Raw genomic sequence first — 26642 nt, forward strand, 5'->3', positions numbered from 1 at the left:
TAAGTAAAAATGCATCAATTACCAGCATGGTACTCAGAATAGAACACTTTGTTATAAAAAAAGAAGCCACTCCAATATCACCAAAATGCACATGATAAGAACATGATGGCTGCAAATGTTGCACGTTTATTAAGTTCCTGTTTTGGTCGGTTTGATATTTTTGGGTATTTAACACCAAAACTTTCCCTAGAATTTCTTGTGCACCAACTCTTTTACCACATCTGCGAGGTTAGCCTCCTTCTGAATGCTCTGAATCCAGTTAGCATTGATGTTAACACGCTCAATGCTTTGCTTCAAGGTCCTGGCAATGGCAGTTTTGTCCCGGTTCACAAAGAACTCCTCTACCTCGTTTGCTTTCTCTTGAGAAGAAAACTGGCGAAAAAGACATTTGCAACATTAGCATAGATTCCTAGATGCCAACTTAGGCACATACTCTGTTTTTGGGAAGGAACATCAGTGCATGTGGAAGGTAGAGAGAGAGAGAGAGGTCATACTGGTGAGACAATTGCGCCAACAAAGCGGGTAAGTAGAAACCCTGACCCATACATTTTTGCAATACGATCCCAGTTATCCTGTTTCCCAGTCATTAAATAAAATAATTACAGAACAATTAAAAGCATATATTGTCACTCACTTATATTCTTTCCATTCAAAGAAAAACTTGTCTGTAAATAGAAACCATGATGGTTATACAACACCATGGAAGAGTTCCCTAACAGAGAGCAAGTGCAATATATGTTATCAAAGAATTCCATCCTATAGTATGTCATAGGAATAATAGGATAGACATACTAGAAGAATGAATATAAATAAATACACACCAAAAGCCGCAAAAACTATGCACTATTGTTAAGTTTTCAGAACACACGTTGGGGAACACCTATTCTCTGTTTTGACCTCCTAATTACACCAACACTATTTAGCCTAGTGAAGAGCAACAATGATTAAAATAGTAAGCGGCATCTTGAGTTCTCATTTTGCAATTCCAACAAATTCAGTTTCTTTATTTATTTTTTTTTATTTTTTCCCAGGCAATAAATTTAGCATTAAAATATGCTTGTGTAAATTGCTGAATATATTTCAAGATAAGAAATGAAATTAACTCTCAAAGCAAGGAGTTCTACGAATTCATCTGTGATAGGAAGTAACAAGAGTTCATGGTAAATTAACATCCTTTCTTTCCCTTTTTTGCTTTTCCTCAACTTTGAGAAGCCATTATTTCCATGGTTCTAAATTGAGCTCCCCCCAATTTTTTCCCATTATTATTTTGAATTTACCTAAATATCTTTTATCCTCTCCACTAATTTTTATTTCCTATATTTCCATTCCTTTTAATTTTCTCCTCTGTTTTTCAACTTCTGAATGCATCATTTCCATTTAACAATAAATCTAATTTGCTCCATCGAATACACTGCATGCGGTTGTGGAGGGTCTCCACCAACTGTAAATTAAGGACAAAAACCTCTCCGTCAAACTCTCCCTCCTCTCCACATTCCACTGGCAACTGAAGCCCCACGACACAACTCAGGATGTTTCTCACAAATAACATGAAATTTGCAAGACCATATGCACCCCTCACCAAAAATGTTTTGAAACTCGTGGATAACATCTTTGCACCGGCAAGATGAGCTTTCAAGCTTTTTCTTTAGGTTTTTGGATTAGCTTTATATATGATCCAAGAAAGATGATCTTTCTTAATGTTAGAATTGAATTTCTTTATGTTCTTTGAATATTCTGCTCTTAATGAGTTCGACTTTAAATTTTTTATATTTTTTACTTTAATACCGCACATAGTTGAGTTTATAAATCAATCTATACATCCTTATTCAAGATTCAGCCTGAGTCTAAAATCCATAGAATTTTTTTAATGTTATTAATAAATCCAGACCGAACTCCTGCCTTGCACCAGAGCGTGCCAGTTACAGCGAGCTTGTTATCCAACAAAAATTACCTTAGCTCAACTTGCTAATTTTGTTTAGTAATGATACTAAATTTTTCATTGATTTTAAACTACCATTGACGACAACAAAACCAAGCCTTAAGTTCCACTAGGTGGGGTTGGCTACATGAATCCTTTTCCGCCAATTTATACGATCATGAACAATTTCTTTTGACAAATTCAGGACTATTAAATCCTATCTCATTCTAAGTTATTTTAGGTCTACCCCTATCCCTCATACTACCCTTCACAACAACTAACTCACTCTTCCTCACTGGCACGCTATGTGGCCTATGTTGCAAGTGTCCAAATCATTTAAGTCGTCCCTCTCTTATCTTATCTTTTACAGGAGTTACTAGGGGTGAGCATAATTCGGTGAATACCGAATTAACCGACCGAAATTAGTCGGTTCGGTTCGGGTAAAAAACTTGGTTCGGTCGGTTCGATTGGGATTTTACAAAAATTCGGTTAATCGGTTTCAGTTCGGTTAACAAAAAAAAATAATTCGGTTAACCGATTAACCGAATTATTAATTAATTAAATTTTAAGTATAAATTATGAATATTATTGTTTTTTATTATGAACATGGATAAACCTTGTGGAAATTAATGTTGTCGTCGAAGGTGAAGGGGATGACGACGCCGACAATAAATTTTTTCAGCGAAAATTTTTTCATCTTTTTTATTTTCAACGTTTCAATAATAACAAAAACATCGCCTTCTTTTTTATTTCCACTTTATTTGAGAAGACCTAGAATAAATAAATAAATAAAAATTATTGCACCTCAAAATAAATAAGCCTATGTGATAGAGTAAATGCATTGACACAATTATTAAAATAAATTAGTTCTGAAATTTTTATTTAATGTATAATTGAATAAATTCGGTTAAAATTGGTTAAAATCGGTTAACATTATTTAACCAAATTTTTCAATTAATTCGGTTAATTACCCAAATTTGGCGCCGAACCGACCATTTGCTCACCCCTAGGAGCTACGCCTTACTTACTGCATGTTCATCTTTTAATTATCTTTCAATGTTATACCATTCATTCATCTAAGCATTCTCACGGCAGCTTTCACTTTTTGGATTTAAACTGCTATTGACTTGACAGAAAATTCATATTTTTTTCACTTTTTTAATCATATGTTTGATTATTCAATTAATGAAACAAAATACATTACAGTCCATTAGTCTATTAATTAGGCACATAAGACATACAAATAATACAATAAATTAAACAAGTTCAATTATTTTATGAGTGATAAAAATCTACTAAATTTAGAGCAACTTATATAGTATATAAGCTTTAAAATCATGATATAACCATTAAATTTTTTAACAAAATAGTATTCATATCAAACTGTTAATTTATGCATCTTTTGTGAATATTAGAAAAATTAAGTTAACTTTTGTATCATTATCATCCTCATTATAACCTTCCCCCCCCCCCCCCAAAAAACTTCACATAACTTATCGAGAATGACTTTTGAAATGGAAAATGAGAAAAATGATAAGAAAAAGTAATAAAAAAATAAAAAATATTTGTTTTGCTGTAACAATCCTATAGTGGTTATGTAGTAGCAGTTATGTAATGATAGTAGTCTATAACAGCTCCTATAACAGTGTTTTTTTATTTCCACCAATTTAGCAGTGTAGTGGTATCGAGAACCCAAAACCGTCACAATTGCAATTTTGCGTACTCGTGTGGAGGAGATAAGCAGGAAGGACTTAGAAGCTCAACAAATATTGGATAAGATGAGTTCATTTGGATGTGAATTTAAAAATTAAATTTTTTAAAAGAAGGTTAGGAATTAGCAAACAAATTCGGTGAATTATTTCAAAGAGAGGCTTTCTTAACTAATTTTTTTTAATAATTGTCCATTATTTTTCTTCTGTTATTGAGGATTTCTTGTCCTCTTGGTTGTAATCCCTTCCCCTTAATACAATTTTTTATTATTATTGAAAGAAGTAAACAATGACAAAAACTAAAAGCCAACAAGAACTACTAGGTGGGGTTGGCAAATGAATCCTTTTCCACCAATTTATAGGATTGTGAACAATTTCTTCCCACAATTTGAGAGTTAATAAATCCTTACCATCTCATTCCAAGTTATTTTAGGTATATCCTTACACTCCTCCTGCCATCTAACTCCTCCTCACTGGTACAATATTTGGCGTATGTTGCAAATACACAAACAAACCGCCCGACCCTTATCTTCTACAACAACTATGCCTAATCCCTAATATATCTTTTAATGTTATATCACTTATCCACTTTAGCATTCTCATTTCAACAACATTTACTTTTTGGATATGTTGCCTCTAAGTTGCCCAACATTCTGATCCATATTCCTTCTTATAGCTTCCCTATAAAACTTTCCTTTTAATTTTAAGGATATTATGTGGTCACACAACACACCAGAAGCACTTGTATGTTGTACCTAACTTCAATTCTATGTATTACATCTTTTTTTATTATAAATTAAGAAAAAATAAATAAAAATTAGAAATGAATAATTTTTTTAGACAACAAAACTTAATTAATGCAAAGAAGAGAAAAAAAAAATTATAGCAAAAAATAGGACAAGACATCCTCCTCTGCTAAAACAAAAGGAAAAAGGAATTAAAGAATTTACATCAATGCTGCCTTCTAATCCCTCTAGATATTAGACAGTGAATGCTCTTAAAAACCCCAAAAGAGTGAGCCCAACAGGAAGCCAATAATGTAGCTTTCTCCCAAATCAAATGTGTGGGAATCATCTGGTCTCTAAATATCCTGGCATTCCTTTCAAGCCAAAGAGTCCACAAAATAACAAAAACAACACAAATCCAAAACCTTTTCTTTTTCCCCTACCTTCCAAAGCCCCAGAACTGTTTTTTTTTTAATAAGTAAAGGAAACTTTATTGAAGAGGCATCAAGGGGATGCCAGCCGATGGTACACTAAATCAAGCACCCTAAAGGGTGTCACACAAATCAAAGATGACATCATTATGATTAATGACAGTCCTACTATGTCAGCTATTTATTGCAGTAAACCAGTGTTCTTTGATGCTTCGGATTGTTGAGGTTGAATTTTTGAACACTCACTTATTCCTCTCTTTCCAGATGCACCAGAAAATTCCTAGGGAATGAGAAGCATAGCCTCTCTTATCCTTTGTTGTCTGAATCCCTTTCCAGGCCCAGAGTTCCCCTCCCACAGAGTTAGTGATTACCCAACTTTGTCCGATTAGAGCCAGCACCATATTCCAGAGATTCTTGTCCAAGTGCAATGGAGGAGGATTTGCTCAACTGATTCTGCATCACATGCAAACGGGACATCTGCTGGCAACTTACAGACCCCTTCTTTGCAAATTATCCATAGTTAAAATCTTACCATGGTTGCCTCCCATGCAAGGAAGGCAACTTGTGTGGGGGCCACTGTCTTCCAAATCTGAGTCCAAGGGAAATAAAGTTGTTTGACTCCAAAGGGAATAGCTTCTTCTATAAGGATCTAACAGTAGGCCCCCTTCACATCTAAGGTCCAAATAGGAAAATCAGTGTTATTATGGTGTTGGAAGCTGTAAAGAAGACGTACCCAATCATCCACATTTCTAAGGGGGCAGATGTTCCAAAAGAGCCCCTGATCTGAGGGTTGAAGGTGTTGACCGACACGGGCATTTTTATCACATGCCAAGTTATAGATGGCTGGAAATAAGACACTAAGAACTTCTTGATTGCACAAGTCATGCCAAAAATAAATGTTGTCCCCACTCCCCACTTGAAACCTGATACAAGAAGCAAAATCATCCAGCCTTTTCTGATGAAATTCCACGCCCCTACACCATATGGTCCTCTATTAGCTTGGGAGATCCATTTGTTATGTTCGAGCCCGAATTTCACAGCAATGATTCCCCACTAAAGGTGGTCTTTCTCAATCACGAATCTCCATAACCATTTCCCTAACAGGGCTTTACTGAAAATATGGAGGGACTTCAAACCAAAGCCTCCTAAATGAAAGGGTTGTTACACCATGCCCCATTTGACAAGGTGAAATTTAAATTCATCCCCAAAGCTCCCCCAAAGAAAACTTCTTTGAATCCCTTCAAGTCTCTTGGCAACTGAAGTCAAAAAGGAGAGACATGAAGTAACAAGGAGATTTGTCAAGGTGCTTTTGATGAGAGTGAGTCTACCACCTTTCGATATGATATCATAAACAACCCTCGAAGCCACCCAATCCTTACCACAGTGGGAAAACAAATTATTCCACAACACTCTCACCACCTCACAGTGCAAAAATAAATGAGAATTAGTCTTCCTCTCCCTCCCACACATCAGACCAACATCAGGACTGAGAGCTTTATAAGGCCTCCTAATATGAAGCAAGTTATTTGTATTAACCCTGTTAAGGGCCAAAGTCCATATAAAAGCTCAAATCTTAAACAGAAGAACCCACCCAAATATCTTCCCAAAAATGAACCCATCCCCAACACTAATAGAAAAACGAGTGAGGAAAGAAATAACCAAAAACCTGTGAAACAAATTTTCAAGGGCATGCATGAGAACCAAAGCCACTCCCTTAATATCCCTCCCATTCCTCTTTATTATTTTGTGCCACAAAGAATCAGACTCTAAAGGGAATATCCATAACCATTTGCCTATCAAGGAGATACTTTAGAAACCAAACTACCGATGCCCAACCCTCCCTCTGATTTTTGTTCTCTTAACCACCACCCAACTAACTAGATGATCCTTCTTATCTTTCCTAATACCTAACACAAAAAATCTCTCATAAGCTTCTCTAAACTCCCGGCTACTTACGTAGGAATTTTAAAAGAGAAAGATGGTAAACAGGAATATTTGAGAGACAAGCAATGATAAGAGTAACCCTACCACCCAAGGACATCTAAGCCTTCTTCCACCCTTTCAAGTATCTTTCCTACCCTCTCAAGCACCAGAACCTAGAAAGTGGTAGACAAAGGATTACCCCCAAGAGGAGGCCAATATATAATATGAGCCAAGACAACAAATCGCAACCTGCAAAAGTCTAAAGCCCTCCAACTCCCTACTGCTCAAATTAATTCCAGCCAAATCACTTTTAAACAAACTAATTTCAATCTTGAAAAAGAAATCTTCTCAAAAAAATTGAGCAGCATGGGCATCTTACATAATTTGTTACAATGCAAAACAAAGCTTTTGAAAATGCTTTGGTATGAAAAATCAAATAATATCATTTTTATTTTTAGAGGAAAATAATGATTTAAAAATATCTCAAACTTCTTCTATCTAGAACATGATGAGAAAAAAATAATAAGCTTACTTAAATTTAAATGACTGTTGAACAATCATTTACCAACACATGCTTGCTAAATCAAAAAAAAATACATAAATAAAGCAAAATTTAGACTTAAATTTTATGGACCTACATAATTCAAGGCTAGTTGAAAAGGAAACTAATTATAGACTAATTGAATTTAAATAAAGTCTTCTAACCTCCAACATAAATTCAACCATGCTAATGTTAGTTGATGAGTTTTTTAAAGATTAAATGATTTTTAATTGCATGATTTGGAGATTCATATTATTCTAATTTTTTTTTGGTTTTTATGGGTATGTTTTTAATCAACATTACCTGAATGTGGAACAGGCCAATTTGTTAGAATGGGATCCTACGACAACACATGCTCCAATCCCTAGAATGGAATCAAATTTCAAGAATAGAATCGCATTCTTGCATTTGGTTTGCATAATCAAGAGCAGAATCATATTCTGGCCGTAATACAATTCTTGCAAATGAGGAATTGTGATTCCAGTCCAAATGGGCTGGGATCAATCTTCATTCCTTGGAATCAAACTCATTTTATAATAAAAAACTCCAAAAACAAGAACAAATACTAAAACTACTAATTATTATTACTACTATATTAAAAACAATAACTAATAATACTTGCAATAACAATAATTATTATTATTATAAAAATAATAATAGCAGGAAGAACATTATTAATAATAATAAATGCCAAATTTAAAATTATTATTATTTTAAGGATAATAACTATTACAAAAATAATAAAAATAATAACTAACAATATTTACAATAAAAATAATATTTATTATAGCAAAATAATAATAACAAAAAGAACAATAATAACAAAAAAAATCAAAAATAATAAATATTATTTTGAGGATAATAATTATTATAAAAATAATTAAAAATAGTAATAACAACAACAAAAAATAATAATTGCACTAATAATAATCACCGTTATGAAAATAATAAAAAATAATAATCAAACAAAAACAATAACAAATAATATTATTATAAAAACAAAAACTAGTAATATATACAATAACAATAATAACAACTAAAAATATATTTATTACAATTAAAATAATAATACAAGAATGCAAAAATAATAATTATCATTTTAAGGACAATAATTATTATAAAAATAGTAAAATAATAATAACTAATAATAATTACAATGACAATAATATTTATTATTAAAAGAATAAGAATAATATAAAATAAAAATAATGATTATTAATTTAGGATAACTATTATAAAATAATAAAATTAACAACTAAAAATAATTACAATGGCAATAATATTTATTACTTTAAAAATAGTAATAACAAAAAGAACAATAATAATAAGAATAAAAAATAATTATCATTATTATTTAAGATGATAATTAGTATAAAAAACAAAAAAAAAATAATAACAACAATAATAGACAAGAATAACACAAATGAAAATCACTATTATAAAATAAAAATAATAACACAATTAAATAATTATGTATTAGGAGTTTTTATTTAAAAAAAATGGTTTATTTTCCATTTCATTATAGGAGTTATTGAAGAATATCAAATGTTTGAAAGAATTTGAAATTGGATTCCTATAGTCATTCCATGTTACTAACCAAACAAAGTAATTGCATTTCAAAAGCAATTTTATTCCTCCCTTGATTCTTTTTCTGCTTCAATTTCATTCCGCAGGGGTAAAAGGTATGCTTATGTGTATATATATATATATATATATATATATGCGTGGAATAAAGGCACTTATATGTTATGAGAGGACATATAGATTTTTTTTAAATTCTTCGATGAAGCAGAGTAAGAATTGACTAAAAAGATGATTATTATGAATAATGATCTGCTTTTACTAATAAAAATATTTTTCCTACATTAAAATTTCACACACACTATTTAAAGCATTCCTCAACAAAAATGTTTCATTTAGAATGTTCATACCAATTCAATAAAGGCATGAAAAATCAATTAGGACTACAATATGGAGTTACAGTGTAGTACACTTCAAATTTTATGTAATTAAATTCAATAAAATTTAACACAATTATTAAAATTGTATTTTTATTGTTTTAAACTTTATATTTATTTGATACATGTGCTAGTTATCCCCATACATAGCACAGAGTCCTTGGGTAGTTATAGTTAATGTGAATTATGAGACGACCAATACACCAACTTTAACTTCCCTACCTCAGCTAAATCCATATATCCTCCTCACAAAGGCGAAATGCCCCAAGCCCCTCCTCTATAATCAAAAGCTCCCTGCTCCCACCCCCTAAAAAAAAGAAAGACAACCAACCCACAAAAATCTTATTCTCAGTAATCTGCTACTAGCAGGATGGTACAAACTTTCACCAGCCTAGCTGAGAACCCCAACCCCTTTTTTCTCCTCTCTGCACTTCCTCAGCAACTCTTATCTACTTAGATTTATCCATAACCCATGTACTCTACTTGTGTTGCTGTCCTTCATCCAAAATTCTAACCTCTCAAGCAAATATACCACTACATCCTCTTCTTTTCTTCCATTGAACCCCCACCCCACCTCAACCCCTACTCCCCCAAAAAATAAAAAAATTTCTCCTTCCATCCATGCTCCATTATAGACACTATTTTTCTAGCCATTCGAGGATGATCAGGAAATTGACAACATATGCATGCAAAAAAAATCGGCATTTTCATCCATAGTATCTGGTTGAAGAATACCTTCAGCCATGTCCAAGCTATCTCTCGTCCTTCCATACTAACAGCAAGTCCAATAACTGCATCTTGACTTCGAACCTAAATGAGTAAGAAATGAAATCAGCATATTCAAGCATTAAGAGATTATGGCTCATCAAGTCAAATGAAAAATTTTAACCCTAACGAGTGAAGACTTAAGATACCTCAGAGGACAACAAAAAGTTGAGAACTTCAAGGATAATGTCAGGATCCCGACAAGATGCTAAGGAACCTAAAAAAATGTCAGAAGATAACCAATGTCAAAAAATAGAATTGAATATTTTGCATTATTTTTCTTGAAATAAACTGCTCTTACTTAGAATGCGAGTTTTTTCCTGGCTCAGATCAGTCTCTCTATAAACCCTCAGAAGAGCCTCATAGCCAGTTCTGTTTGATGTGCTAACATTCCGCATTACAGCTACATATGCTGCCTGCAGTAATAGTACAGGAGGCAATTTAATTGGGTTGTAGCAGAAAGTAAAAAAGAATTAAGTTTACCCTTTCCATTTCATCAACCTTTCTCAAATCTGGAGGGAGCAAGGGTGCATTTCTGTCTTCTAAAAATGCATAAAAACGCCTACTTGCTTCATCTTGTGTTGCACCATGGCCAAACATAATGAGGGCAGTCAAAAGCTCTCCTCTCAACATGGCATCTAAGTGACCCTCACCTTGTACAGGATCCCAACCAAGTTTCCTGTTTAAAGAAAAATAAAGTTAACACCTAAAAATACAACTTCAAGAATTATATAATATATTAGAATTTTAAAAATAAGACTTCCAAAATTATATAATATGTTAGAATTTTAAAAACAAATTGGCAGGAACTAATCTTGCTTTTGGACATCTGAGAGCAACTACCCCTTTGAGTAAACTTTCTGATGGATATACCCCTACAGTTCACATCCAGTAGAAGTCCAACATCATTTTTAAAAAAAATCATTACCTTTGTGTTGAAGACTTACCCTTTCATACTATACTAACTAGGATCATAGTTCATTCACCAAATATGTATCTGTAGAAAAATTTCATAATATGTAAAGCTTGCAGCTGTACATCCATCAATAATATTTCGTGAAACATATGTTTCAACTTTCAACTAGCCCACTAATGGAACACATAACCTTACTAGTGCCCTTCATTCAAGCCATATCAAGTTAATATGTATTCATAGCCACATCCAATCCATATATTTATGTTTGTAGTCAAAAGAACAAAGCAAAACTCTAATTTGGAAAGCTATGTGATACAACTCTAGATCTCCAAATAACCCAATATTTTGCAAGCTTGATTGTAATGGGAGGAAGGGGTAATCCAAAAGTAAGCTTTACTTACAAGGGGCCATCTAAAAAGTCCAGGAGGATCTAAAAAGCTGGTGAAGGTCCTTTAAAAACCATTTTTTGACAAGGTGTGATTAAGCTGTCCTATGAACACCACAAAGTTTGTTTTACCAATACCATTATACCACCCTTACATTGTTTAACTGGGATGTGTAAAGATTTCCTAAAACTCAACAAAAAGGAATAATGTTAGAAGTGTGAAAACTCCATGCTTTGACTTCTAATAGTAAGCCAACATTACAAGGCGGACAAAAAAGGGAGAGGCCACCCTTTGAGAGAATGAGATAAGCAAGAATAACAGGCCCCAAAAGAACACCAGACAGCACTTCTCCTTAATGCTTTAAGGCTCAAGGCTTTAAGGTCAGTTTAACACTGCCATAAAGGCTGAGATTAATGTAATCCATCAATTTACATGCAAAAGATTCTTACTCTGCAGGATATTGGAAAAGGCTCATAAAGAACTGTTTAATATAATCCAATAAATCAGGAGTAGCATCTGCTGCAATCCTTGCAACTTTATTACTTACCTGTGGAAATAAAGACAGGAATTACAAACCTAAGGCACATGTGGAGTCAAATATATGAAGACTATAGAGATGAATATTACACTAATCAAGTTCGAAAGCACTGTATAATCAAGTTCCTCCCTGTAAGCACCCATCAATTTAAGCAAAGAGGTCAAAGGCAGTTGACGAGCCATACACAGGGCAAATGAATCGTCCAAAATTCCTGTAGAAAACAAAAACTTGACATTGAGCACCGTTTCTAAATAAAAGTGACTACAAATAAAGACATCCAATTACCAAATCTGTCAGTTGCAGACAAGTACATGCTCTCTATCACATATCTAAGCCTAGCTGCAAGATCGTCATCATATTTCACCCTGTAGAAACCTGTTTGGTCGACATTAAGTTTAATCCAAGCACATAGTGCACCAGTTTTAATAGTTTTCCCTCCATCTCTTGTCTCTGTAATTGAACAACCTAGCAATTCCTTTATATCAACAGTTTCTGACTTAGTTTGTAACAAGAAATTCTGGCGAGCATCATAAGAGCCACAACTTAAAGTTATTGGTACAATCCACTGTCCATCTCCAGCAGAACCATTTGATAAGAATTGCGACTGCCATTGATAACATATTTGTTAGAACCTACTCCTAAATTCATGAAAATGAAAACTCACACAGAACAGCTGACTAGTTACTCAGGTTACGCAATGTAACTATTTTAAATTTAATTGATCAACAAAAAGCAAAACCTGCTCAAACTTCAATTTTTGATCCTCGATCTTGACAGACACAACTGGGTAGCCTTTCTGCTTCGTCCATGAATTCATTAGCTTGTTCACAGGTTCACCAGATTCCTCCTCAAGGACAGCCCATAAGTCTTCTGTCTTTGCATTCGAGCAAGCATATCTTTTTATGTATGAAGCAAGGGCCCTCTAATTCATGCACAATGCACAGGTAACAAATCAGGTTTGCTTTCAATTAAACACATTTAATTAAGACAAAATGAAATTTGAGAAAAGGAAAGAAACAAAATTAAGAGATTAAATAATATTGTCTGTGCATCTGCAACACCCAGTGCACTGGGCTCACACACCATTGGGGATCTGGGGCATGATGTACATTTTGAACCTATGACATTCAGGTTTGAATGTAACACTCTTGCCAATACAGTCAAGGCTCATCCTCAAACTAAGTAATCTCAGAAACAAAAATTAAATGAATTGCCTAAAAAGAATACTTCCCATTCTCTCCAAGTCGTTTAGCTGATATCCTACGGTCCTACCTTCACTATCATAATTCTATATCAAACTAACTGTCTAGACACACAAAATTACCATTATTACTATTGGCAAAGTTATCCTCAGGCCAAAAGATTATGTGATCATAACCTCTTCTAACAAGGTTATTCTTGAATAAGAGAACTATGCATTTTGTGGTGAATGAACCATAGTAATGATAGTTTTCTTCATCTTCCCATCTCAAAGGAAAAGACAACATGGATTAAACAAATACTTTATGAAATTCGTAGTATTAAATTACAGTCAAATGACTCAAATATTTTTGGATTTCAGAAGGGTTTGAAACGAAAACAACATTCTATTTCTTTTCTTGCAAAATTTTGGCTAAATTTTGGAAATTTTTAAATTTTAAGAGAAACAAGCAAAACTTGAGGGTTTTTATTTTGTTTCTAAATTATTCACAGTAATCTATTTTAATATTTGGCAAAGTTTCATTCATAGTTTCCACAATTTACTATATAATCCTAGTGTTTCTCCAAATCAAAATCAAAATCTTAATCAAAATTTCTGTAAATTGAGATCCTCAAAATTTCCATTAAAATCAAAATTTTAATCCTTGATGAAAGCCATGCTAGCAAAAATATTGACATCTCGGCACTTAAGTCATACCACAATGCACCATGATGCAAGATGAATTAAATGTAAGTTACTTTCACCACCACTGCCCTCTCCAACCCATCCAAAAAAAAAATTTCAATACCCAATACTATGGTGCAATGCTTTACATGCTATAGAGTATAGACGTCTTTGGTTCTAATTGGGGAATCACTGGCCATATGATGGACGGAATAGGCAAATTTTGAAAGCAAAAAGGTCATTATGTGAAATTCCACATTAATGTATACACCCTATTTTGACCTTAAACTTTCTTTTCCCCTAAAAAATGGACAACTTGAAATGATGATAATTCCAGAAAGGAGGGACAAAATCATCAAATTTTATGTTTTGAGGAGACTGAATCACTGAAGAGGGAAACAATCAAATGAAATCATATAAGGTGCCTGAAAGTGAGATGGGAGAAGCATTGACAGTGTCTAAGTCAAAGTGTGTACTTCTCATTTCATTTCTATTGACTTGTAGAAGTATTGTTTTGGTACATGGCTTTTATTTTCTTTTCCAAAGAAATTGACAAAATTTTTAGAATGTGAAATCTTTTTTGGGGATGCGGTAGCAACTCCTCCAAACACTCCTTACTATTATTCTCTTTTTCTTGTCATCAGGCTTGGATCATGTGCCCGAATTGGCATAATTGACAAAAGTTTTACACAAATTCAGTATCAAAATTTTCATCATTTCAACAAACATAACATAATTGATACAAAAGAAAAAGCCCTGGCAATTTCTGATCATCTCAGATGAGAATACTTGGAAATTTCATATTTTTCTCATCTCAGATAAATGGAAAATTCACGCCAATCAAGCAGAATCCAGTCCAAAGACCAAGTCAAATTTCATTCCATTTTAACTGGCGAATGTCAAAAAAAATAGCAACGTAAACCATGAATTAGGTTTTTCAGTTTGCATCATCATATCATTTCATTCATCCCATTAGTAATTAAGGGGTGGACAGGGATCTGTTTCTAATGTTAAAAGTAAGCCAAAACAGCAAAAATTCACAACACTGTGATTCTTCTAGTATGATGCAAACACAAAGAAAGCAATTCTGGGCAATACATTTAGATTCAATAATTAAGACCCAAACCATTCATTAATCAATAATCATTCAAGGAGCAACGACAAAAAACCAACCAAATGACGTACCTGAAAACTTTCAGGACCAAGATAGCTTTGTAGCATCCGGATAACAGATGCACCTTTTCTATAACTTATTGAATCAAATATTTCATCAACCTCAGCAGCGTGGTTTATTTCCACCTGGAAAGAAAATGTGCTTAAATGAAGTCTGCAGACAAGCAACAATACTAAACCGCTGAGATAGCAACAAAAAATTTAATAAATTTTGAGCACAACTATTTACCTCAATGGGATGTGATTCTGAAAGCCCATCCAGCCGAAGGCCCTCAGTACTTTCATCAAGAAATTGAGTCCAAATTTTCCATTCTGGAAACAAGCTGTCAGTTGCCAAATAGCTAACCTGATTGCACAAATAAATTACACATGGTTAATCATTTTAGATTGCATTATGGTCCCACAAACAGATGGATAATTGCAGTGAGATACCCATGTTGCAAATCCCTCATTCAGCCATAAATGTGTCCACCATTCCATTGTTACAAGATTGCCAAACCACTGATGAGCCAATTCATGGGCTACAACATTTGTAACCTTAACAAAAGCAAATTAACACGATTAGACATCTTATGGACATGCAAAAAAGAGAGGGAAAAGGAAGAATTAAAAAACAACAGAACAGAACAAAGCAAAACAAAAAACATAAGCCATTATAAGAACTTAACAGAATTCTGAGAGTAAGATCATTTTTTGCACATTACCCTCTGCTTATTAGCAGCTGCAGAATGCTGCTCATCATAGAGCAAAGCTGTTTCACGGTATGTTACTAAACCATAATTCTCCATGGCCCCAGCAGCAAAATCAGGGATTGCTATCATATCCAACTTCGGTAGTGCATATGGCACAGCAAAATATCTGAAGAACATCAAAATGACGAAATGCTTACCATGGTAAAATCATTGAAATAGGAAAAATACTGACCACATAACCAGTAAGCATAAATATAGGTTTGGTTTTTGACAAAGATTGTCATCAATAATCAGTCACTCAAAGTCAAATCGAGATCATAAAACATACTTTTTGTACAGGTCTAGTGTCTTGACAGCAACTTGCAAAGCAAACTTCCCTTGATTTGCTTTACCAACTTGACAATATACCCGAACTTTAATTCCTGAGGCGGATGAGAAAGTAGATCTTGAAATAACAAGGATTATGATACCATTAAAAAAAAGAAAAAAATTGAAGGTGCTGAATGATTGTACCATCAGATGTATGATCTTCCACATAATCAAACAAACCGATGACAACTGCCACCAAATACGTAGACATGATTGGTGTTTCTTGGAAGAAAACCGTCTTGAGTTGACCATCCAGTTTTTCTTCAATTATTGGCATGTTTGAAAGAGCTATGAGTTCAGATGGCACGTCCACTGTGATCTTGAATGTAGCCTAAAAACCAAGTGATAGTTCATAAAAGCTCAAACAAAAGCATTAATTTGCCATCAATTGAACACAAACTTTCAGACTTATGTGACAAACCAATAGCAAACAATATATTAACTTCACATGTGATAGTTAATGGATAGAATTTCCTCAACCTGAAATAAATAGCACTTCTTGATGCATCTTTTCTTTAAATTGATACTGTAAGAAAGGATAAATAAAGAAGAAAAAAGAGGTTTTATGATGTTTCTTTCTTCAAGAATGTTGTTTCATTAATAAAGTGAAAATTATATATTGCAGGTTGGCTTATAACCCTTGCTTACTTGCAAGCTTTTAAGTTTCAATTTATATAATTAAAGACATCTTTTTTACCAGAGATTTCAAGACCAAAAAAAAAAGAGGTTTTATGATGTTTCTTTCTTCAAGAAAGTTTTTTAATTAATTTCCCGAACCCTGCATACGCGGGAGCAAAATTGCAACGGGCTGGAAAAAAAATTTTTTTTTCAGGTTGGCTTAAACCCTTGCTTACTCCCAAGCTTTTAAGTTTTAAAATATAGTTGGACGCCTTTTTTTTTTCATCCAAAGATTTCAAGACAATAATAAAAAAGAGAAGAAAGAAAAGCTGTATGATATCTCTTTCTTAAAGAATGTTGTGTCAATAATGATGTGAAAATTAGTGACAACCATATATCTTGCCAATTGGCTTGTAACCCTTGCTTACTCACAAGCTTTCAATTTTAGAAGTTTACAAAAAAAAAAAATTCAGAGATTTTTATAACCACAAAAAATAATTTATTCATTATTTCTCCACAAGTGCATTGCATAATGTTTTAAGAAGCAAAGGTTTAGCTTCAGGCAAACAGCCTAACAAGGAAGATGCAAGATTCTAATATGGAAAACAAAAGGAAAGGTGGGGAAAAGGAGGGGAAAGGTGGAGGGTGGCATAAAACCTTAACAGCTGGCTCATCCCAGCATGGAAAGCACCGCCTGGCATCAACTGGTTCAAACTGTGTTACTGCCATGTTCTTCTTCTCCCCATTAAGCTCATAGGTACTGAACAAAATAATCCCAACTTAAACGAAGTTTCCCAAAAATTTAAACAAGTCAGGAATTATAGGCTTGCATCAAAATAACTAAAACAGCTATATTATACATCCATAAAACATTCCACAATATTAAGTACTTATGTTCTTGCATCTCCAAGAATTGAAAAGAAGAATATTATTGGAAAAACAAAAACACCCAACTGTTCTATATTTTACAAGCACCCAATCAGTGCATCACACAAAAGACAAAAAAGCAACTCAATATTCAATTACATAGAAAAATTTAGGTGGAAGAGGAATGAGAGTAAAAATAACAGTAAGTGTCATAATTCATGCTGCTAAAATACACCTCAGCTAAGCCACGCCTCTGCATTAGTTCAGTTGCAGGAATGTTTAGATTTTGGGAGTCTCAAGTAACAAAAAGCTTACAGTTGGATACTTTAAATTATTTACTTTTTTCCACAAGTACCAGTGACACAAGCTAAGCTTGTTGAAAGCCTTATGCTTGCCTATGGGCACTTGTGGAAATTTGGTGGGTAGTCATCATGTGAATAGTAGTGTACGATTAGGATCATTTGGAACCACTTATGCAGAAGTGATTTTCAGAAAAAATGCTGAATTTAACAAGTGTTGATAATAAGTGTTGAATTGAAAAAGTGCTGAAAGTCATAAGTGGTATATGGTTGCATTTAAAAATAAGTGCTGATTTTTAAGTGGCATTTGGATAACCACTTATATTTTTAAGTGCAATATATATCTATATTATTAATATTATTGTAAGTTCTTAGTATAATGCATACATTAATAACACATAATAAATAATACATAATTTTTGGTTTATGTTAATGATAATAATATTAATTAAATTAATATTTTAAATTAGTATTTTCCTAATTAACATAATTCATCATTTTTATTTTTTGATTAACAATAATATATTATTAGTAATTTATATTTAAAATATTATTCGTTTCATATTTTTTTAATAATGAAAAATTCATGCTTTAAGAAAAGAGGGGCTTTCTCAAATGTCCTTCCATGGTGAAATCTTTTCCCTCTTCGATAAATCTAAAAATCAAAAAGATCTCTTCCAGCAAATATGAAAATAAAGAGAACTTCCCCACTCCCCCAATCTCTAATATGGAAATCAAAAGAAATGCCCTCCCCCCTCTATGCAAATGAAACCCCCTCCCAGAGCAAATCCCTGAACTTTCCTCCATGTTCAGCCACTTGTGACAAAACTTACAAATCAAACCTTGCGGACAACCATTTGGATCTATTTTTGGGCTTCAAGCCAACGATAGAGCTATTGGTGCAACAATGGAGTAGCAATGCTGTCGCAGAGAGAGCATGAGAGGGAAAGCGACGAGTGATCAAGAGAGACGGGGAGAAAGAAAAGAATAAATTACCATCTTACCCATAAATTGTCATAATTTACAGCCAAGCCACCGCCTCTCTACAGTGCCCACTTATTAGTGGGGGGGGGGGAAAAGCAATTTGAGATAGCTTCCCCAAAATTCACTTAAAAACCACTTTAAAAAGTGATTGTACAATACCCGCTTTTGTAATAAGCACTTATTAGAATTCAAACCAAACACCACTTTTTTATTCAAGTGCTTATTTAAAGTGATAAGTGCTATAAGCATTTTTTTAAAGTGCTCCCAAAAAGGGGCTTACTTTTTAAGTTGAGTAGTGCCTTAGGCATGATTCCTTAAGTAATACTGATGTTTCCTTCTGCCAAAGTGAGATTTTTACATAAAAAGCTCTATTAAGAGTTATTGGTTCAGTGATCATCGAAAAACTCACTAACTATTGTAAACATGCTTAGCCTACTTGCTTCTCTTGCTAAACACATGCTGCATGTGAAGGTGTAATAAGATTAATATCGCTACATTGCTCCATTGTTTACCATATGACATTCATGTTTACTTGATCCTTAGTGCTTATTGCATACTTTTGTGTTCGATGCCTATGAATAGGTTCATGTGGTGAATTTTTGGTTAACTTAACCGACCAATTAAAGCTTGTGTGACACAACTAGTGTCATACGGTCCTTCACAGAGCGTGAAGTGTTTATCTTGTGACAGTATGAGAGCTTAGTTAATTGATTTGTAGCTCGATTGTCTTTGAATTGTGTGATTATGTCAAGCATCCATATCATGCACTAATACAAAGTGACTCAATGCACTAGAGTCTTCAGTTGAGAATGTCAACAATGTGGCCATAAAGGTGGCTCAACTTATACAATGTGTTGGCGTACTAGAGTGTTCACTAAAGCAATAGAAGGTTCCATTAATGAATTGTTGAAAGATTTCCATGATACAGAGGAAGCTTTACAACATAAGATGGCAAAGCTTACCGACAAGGCCCTCTCATTACCAATTCTAGGAGGGTATCAAAATGAGTGGTGGTTCCCGTGATGTAGTAGTTGGAGAACGGGAGCTCGTATGAGAGTTGGTTTGACTGCCATAACTATGGCAGAATATTTTCGAGATGTTAATGAACAAGAAGTACTTCTATTTATCAAAAATATCTTCCGTTTCATCCAAGTAGGATCTGAGATATCCGCCTTATTGGGTAGAAGCCTTCCGCTGTGGGTTATCAACCCACCCTTAGTACCAAAATGGGTTCTTTACAAGAAAGAATAATTTCTACCAAGGACGGATCTTCATTGTTTCTACCTGGAACAATACTTTAATTTAATTTGTGCCGGCAGGGAGGAAGCGAAAGCACCCAAGGCGTCCCCTCAGGTCACAAGGCTCCCTACTTTGCAAGGGTAGGAGGAGGGTTATCACAGTGCCACAGCCTTACCCCTTCTTTTATGTAGAGGGGTTTTTTCCTTGGACACAAAACCCATGATCAACCCATAAGACCTTAAGCACACCACAACAATGGATATCAGCTACATGTCTGAGATAGATAAGTTATTCTACTTCATTGATGTGGCATTTGGTTTATTGCATCCAAGATGGCCCCCAGCTTTGTGATTCCTACCTAGGAATCTTGATACTTGAAATACAAGGTTCTCAGGATTACAAGATTCCCAAGAATATAAGAATCCCACATTTGATTTAGAAGCATATTAGTGATAGATTCTTGGGCTGGTTTATTCCTGGGAATAATAATAAAACAATTGAATAAGTGATACTTCCCCAAAAAAAAATTCCTTGTACATAGTATTTTTTAGCACAAAATTGATAAAAATAAAATAATAAAAAATTTACCTAATTCATTGAAAACACAATATCAAAAAGCAATAATTAAAATGACACTATAAATTACAACATAACTCAAAGGATAATTTCCAATAGTGCAACTATTTTTTTTAAATAATAATAATGATAAAAATAACAACAACAATAACAACAACAGCAACAATAATAAATATGTTGTTGATGCATATGTGTGTCAAGCTATGTTATTTAACAATTTGCAGGTCATTTTATCAATATGGAATTTCATGATTTTAAAATATAACTAGGTATTTTTGGATTTTAAAATATAATTAGAATCTTTTTTGTCACTTCAAAAGTTTAGGAGATTACCTAGGTTGGGAATCCAGCCACCTTTTACAAATGGGAGCAGGAATGCTTGAGGCCAAAAATATGAACCCTGATCTCCAGTCTCCACATCCACAAACCATAGCAACCATTTGCAACCAAGAAAGAAAAAAACTTGAGGGACCCCAAATGGCCTCAAAAGGCCTTCTTCAACACTCAAGTCAGAGTCTGAGTTGAGTATATTCAATTGTAGATAGAGATGAGTGTATTAGACACTCCCAAAGAATCCTAGAGAGTCCCCTTCACCTCAACCTTGGCTTGGCCTACCCTTTATATAGGTGATATTCCCTTAGTATAAATGCTCTCCATTTTTAATTGGGGATTATGAGGGGTTACACCTCTCCATGACCCACTTTACTTCCCTTGAAATTATATTTCCCCCTTTATTTGGGGTGACCTTTGGTCTTCGTACGACCCCCGCCCCCCCAACTTTCGCTCTTGGCTTCGCATGGTGCATTTTTACCCCTAAGATGTCCTCCACTCCTGACCCTCCAAAGGCACTTGCTGGCGTGAGGGTATTTACTTATGACTTAACTCATGAGATTTTCCCTCTTCCTATACTTGTTAAGACATTAGTCCGAGAGCTCTTTCTTTCTCTTTTTTTTCTTTTCATAGTATTTTTATTTTTGGTTTCTCGAATGCTAGGACTGTGGTGGCCTTTGAGTTTAAGGTATTTCTAAGGTAAAGACCTGCCGATCAAGGGCATTTCCCAAGATTACCATGTTGCATGTCACTTGCATCTTTAGACCGAGGTGGCCTACGTTTTCATGGGCATTTCCCAAGGTTGCCATCTTCTACCTTAACAACAGACCTGATCATCAAAGCCTTATGCCAAGGTTGCCACCTCTAACTAAGGCACCCTTCTCTTTCATGGCAATTTCCTACAGTTTCACCTCGGGAGGTTGCCTGCTCTCCGAGGCAATTTGCGAAGGTTGATTTTGGCTTCTAGATCATTTAACCAAATAAGTCCATCTAACCAATTGTACTTGGCATTTCTGCCAAGTGGGCCTATTTGGGATTTGGTACTTGGCCATTTTCCAATTGGGCTTGTTTTGGCCTTTTCTCCAAGAGTGCCTATTTGGCTTGTTGAACTTGGTCTTCTTGCAAAGTTTCTGTGGGCTTATTTGACCTTTATACCTGGCTGCTACACAGGTGGGCCAGCCTTTTGTAACTAACCATTCTGCCTTCGTGTGGCTTATTCAACCTTTTGTTCCTGGCATTCTGCCAATATTTTTTCACATGGGCTTATTTAGCATTTTGTACCTGACCATTATACCAACTTTCATCAGGTGCGCCTATTTGGACTTTTGGGCTTTTTCCGACACTTGGGCTAAGAGAAAATCAAAACAATATCTCTTGGAAGGTAGTTCTTTTGTAATTTATACTCGTATTGTTTTTTCTTTGGTGCATTTTTGCTTCTCTATACTCTAGATCTCTTGGGAGAATTCTTTGTCCTCTAAATCATGTATTATGTTTCTCATTTTTTTAACAATAGTTTCTTTTTTATGCCAAAAATAAAAATTAATACACAACCCAACTTCACATTTCTTTATTTTCATTCTTAAAAAAAAAAACAAAACAAAACAAAGCTGCTCTCCATCTATTCACCTTTGTTTTTTCTATTCTGTTTTTTCCTCTCTTCTTTTACAAGGAGGTGCTCTCCACCTCTTTACATTTCACTTTGTTTTTTTTTTTTCTCAGCCAAGGTGCTCTCCACCCTGTTTTTCTTCTTTTAAAAGAAATAAATAAAATCAAAGTGCTATCCACTTCTTCACCTTCCACGGTGCTCTTTCATCTCTTCACATTTCTTTTTTCATTTTTTTTAAGCCACGGTGCTTTTTTTTTTAAGAACTGATTGGCTACCTAAGAGACAAAGTTCCAGCAACATGCATGAGAAGTACTGTTCCTGTTCCTCGTCCCCCACCTATTCCGTTTGATACTATACTTACTCTTTATCACATGCCTAAGGGATTCAATTTCCAAAGGGGACCCTCCAAAGCCACTTACCTATAAGAGAGATGCTCTTAGATGCCATATTCCCAATACCCAAGCCACCATCCAACTTAGGTTTGCAAACCAAATCCCAGCTAACAAGACGTTTGCGCCTACCCTCCCTGGGGAACAACCAAAGGAAATTACGAATCAACCTCTCTAAGGACTTGGCAAATCTCGAGGGAACTCTAAATGAAGAGATATAATAAATCGATTATCCAAGAGAGAAGCACTGATGAGAGTGGCACAACCCCAAGGGAAAAAAAGCCCTATTCCAACCCTCCAATCTCCTAGCCACCTTTTCCAGGATCAGAGAATGCTTCTAAGTTTGGATTATCTCCAAGAGGGACGCCAAGATAAGTAAGAGACCATTGAAAAGATTCATAACTTGAACTCAATTTGAAAGTCTAAATAGTCCTCTAGCCATGTTAATGCTAGCTAAATCACTCTTGGACAAGTTCATCTTAAGACCTACGATCTTTCCAAAGATTTTGAGCAACAAAATAGCTTTCTTGAACTTCACTAAACTGTCCTCAAGGAGAAGCATAGTGTCATCAACAAACTAAAGATCCGAAATCTCCATTTCCTCCCTCCTCACACAAAAGCCTCGAATCACACCCAAACCTACTAAAGGAATCAACAGATAGGGTGAACAAGAAAAGGGATAAAGGATCCCCTTGTCTAAGAGCTCTAGAAGCCTCGAAACAATCTCTCGCTTGACCATTGACGATAATAGACAAATAGGGCAAAGCGAAACAACCCTTAATCCACTTTCTTCATAGATCCCCAAAGCCTTTTTTGCTCATCACCTTATTTTAAAAACCCCAAATGATCCTACCATAGGCTTCCTCAAAGTCTATTTTAAAAACAATCCCTTTCTGCCTCTCCTCTTCGCATCCTCTACCACCTCTTTGGCCACCAAAATTGCATCTAAGATGTCTGTCATGGATAAAAGTGGATTGAGCCAAGTTGATAATTTCCCCTAAGACAATTTTGAATCTACTATCAAGGACATTAGATAGAATTTCGTAAAGGCTAGTGATAAGGCTAATCTTTCTAAAGTCTACAACTTTTCAAGCTCCCTCCTTCTTAGGGATAAGGATGATAAAAGTAAAATTGGTGCTAGGATTCACCCTGAAGATGAAACTCTTCAAACAAAATTGAGGACATCTACTTCTAACACACCCTAACTTTCTTGAAAGAAAGCCATTAAAAAACCATCCGAGCTGAGGGCCTTGTCTCCACTCATTTCAAATGTTTTTTTTTTTTTTTAAATTTCCTCAACCTCAAAAGGCCTTTCCAACCACTGAGCAAAGTTCTCCTTAATGGGACACCAATCAAGGCTTTCCACCATCAGTCTATCTAGGATTTCCTCCAAGAAAAGGGATTTATAGAAATTAGTGATCTCTACTCCTATCTAGTCTTTACCCCTCACCACCTGACCGGAATCCAAAATCAACACATTGATGTAACTTTTCCTCCTCCTTCCATTTGCAACCCTATGTAAATAACCTAAATTGCAATCCCCCCCCCCCCTAACCCATTTCACCCTAGATTTTTTAAACCAACTCATGTCTTCTCTCAAAAGGAGGATGTCTAACTCATTTCTAAGATTGACCGTCCTAAACCTACCCTCTTCCTCAAGAAGACCACACTCTAAAGGCTACTAGAAAAGTACTTGCACCATTTCAGCAATGCCAACCAAAAGAATTTGGTGCAGTTACTCAACCTAGTGCAGTTTTGTTTCAATGCCCAAAACGGCTCAACCACCAACAAGTCCCTTCGATCTTGTTATAGAATAGTCATTGTTACCTCCCATAGTCAATGAACTTTATAGAAGAACTCCAAAACCATATGTCTTCACGACAAAATGGAGACTGAATATAGAGATTGCCCAAGCCTACATGTAAAAAGCTAATAAGTAAATTAATAAGTGGGCAAACCAAGACTATTGCCCTTCGATGTAAGAGACAATGCTTGTTACGCTCCATCCAATCGAAAACTGGTTGTTTCAATGTCAAGATACAAGACTACTTCACAAATATGGAAAACCAATCCCCATCTTGGCTAATGTTGGTTTGGAAAAGCCACTAAGCATGGGAAAATATTCAAAAGAAGCCATGGCGAGAAAAATCAGGTTTAGGATTAGGTCCTTGAGTGTTTTTATTTTTGTAGTTTCACACCTAGCCCCTTTGGTTTTTACACTTTTAACATCTAAATATTTTTTTAAAATAAAAATAAAGCTGACAGGGCTGGCTCAGCACCGAATTCCAAGTTTCTTGCTTTACCCATTATAGATAGATGGCCACTTTGGGTTGAATTGTGTTGGACTGGCAAGTCTGGTTAAGTTCTCAAAAGCATGTTAGAATGTTGGCCCTCCAACTTAAATGAAAGTGAGCCCGGTATTTTTCATGTTGGCTGCCTCAAGCCACTCTACACTTCACAAGTAGTCAACAAGAGCACAGCTGAAGACTAAGTAAGCCGACAGAAAAGAAACTAAAGAGAACTTTGCAAATAGAGACTTAACATCACCAAGAAGATAGCAAAAGTTAGGAGTTCTTAGTAAAGTGAAAGGGGTTTAAAGATGTAGTAAAAAGCATGTGGACGACGCTCAAGAAGTTTACAAGGAGTCTAGCACATAAGTGAGGGAGAATGTCTCCAACGCCTTGGACTTCTTGTTTTGTGTCAATCTGATGAGTGATCCCCTTGCAAATAGTAGGTAATATTTATCTTTCTAGTTAAGTAGTGCCTAGAGTAAAAAAGGAGTATGCCTGCTTGATCATAAGGATATCTCCTCATATATAGCAGGGTAAGTGCTCATCAACCAATGTAAAACTTACTAACTAGTAACCCACTAACAATTATAAATATGTTTAACCTATTTGTCTCCTTCAATAAATATATGTTGCCTACGAAGGTGTAATAAGATCAATTATGTTATTCCATTATTTACCGAATGACTCTCATGTTTACTTTACGATTATTTACCCTTGTTGTGTACTTTGTTTTCGATATTTGTAACTGTGCTCAATTGATGTATCCTTAGTTAACTTGGCTCACTAGTTAATGCTAGTGTGTGTCCACTGGTGCCGCACAATGTGAAGTGCTCAGCCGCAACATCAAACAGTCGAACAAAGTTCAACTAAAGAAAATGAAGATGTCAACAAAAATCAAATCAGGGTACACTGGAAGGAGAAAGCTTGAGGGCAAGAAGGTGATTTAGATGCAGAGTAGAAAGTGATAACCTCCTATAAAATCCCTTCATTCTGTCATTTAGGGTTCCTTCATAGCCAACCTTCAAAACTCCCATCCCTCTCGGAAGAGCCTCAGCAAACTCCGCCACCAAAATCTCATCTTCTACGAACATCTGCACCGCCAAAGGCTCGAACACCTGATCACCAGCAAAGAGCCAACAATACCTCAATTCCGATCTGCAGCTAGAAAAAAATACATATCGGGAATTATTACTCAAATCAGGCAGTACCTGAGATGAGACCCGTGATTGAAAAGAGAGAGAAGATCGAGAAACGGAAAGCTCGGCGGCATTCAGGACAAGGAAGGTGGTGGTTTCGACAATTTCGACGTCGACGGCGACAATGCCGGAAAATCTGCAAGCGGTGAGATCCGGTTTCAGCTTGATGTCGTAGCGTTTGGGGACTGCGAATTTGGGTAGACGCGACTGCCCTTTGAACTGCTCCATCGCCGTCTATGGGCTACTCTGTTGCTCACGGAGTCCTTTCGGTGAAGGAGTGGAGTGAGGGAAAATGAAATTTATAAGAGAGAAATGAAACAAACTAGCCAAAAAAGAAAA

General features: G+C 35.0%; 1 protein-coding gene across 1 annotated transcript; it reads right to left on the reverse strand.

Annotated features, from left to right (window-relative positions):
* Nucleotides 1-26642, reverse strand: LOC131150704 (aminopeptidase M1). The gene is made up of 19 exons (XM_058101590.1): nucleotides 26316-26642; nucleotides 26077-26222; nucleotides 17184-17286; nucleotides 16053-16239; nucleotides 15868-15961; nucleotides 15552-15705; nucleotides 15280-15384; nucleotides 15077-15193; nucleotides 14860-14973; nucleotides 12550-12732; nucleotides 12096-12414; nucleotides 11900-12021; nucleotides 11722-11819; nucleotides 10472-10649; nucleotides 10272-10386; nucleotides 10120-10187; nucleotides 9941-10015; nucleotides 495-572; nucleotides 1-372 (listed from the first exon to the last, which is right to left on the reverse strand). Exons 1-19 carry the CDS (start codon nucleotides 26529-26531, stop codon nucleotides 187-189), a joined length of 2658 nt encoding a protein of 885 aa, XP_057957573.1. The 5' UTR covers nucleotides 26532-26642; the 3' UTR covers nucleotides 1-186.

Source organism: Malania oleifera, chromosome 3, assembly GCF_029873635.1.
Source record: "Malania oleifera isolate guangnan ecotype guangnan chromosome 3, ASM2987363v1, whole genome shotgun sequence".
NCBI lineage: Eukaryota > Viridiplantae > Streptophyta > Magnoliopsida > Santalales > Ximeniaceae > Malania > Malania oleifera.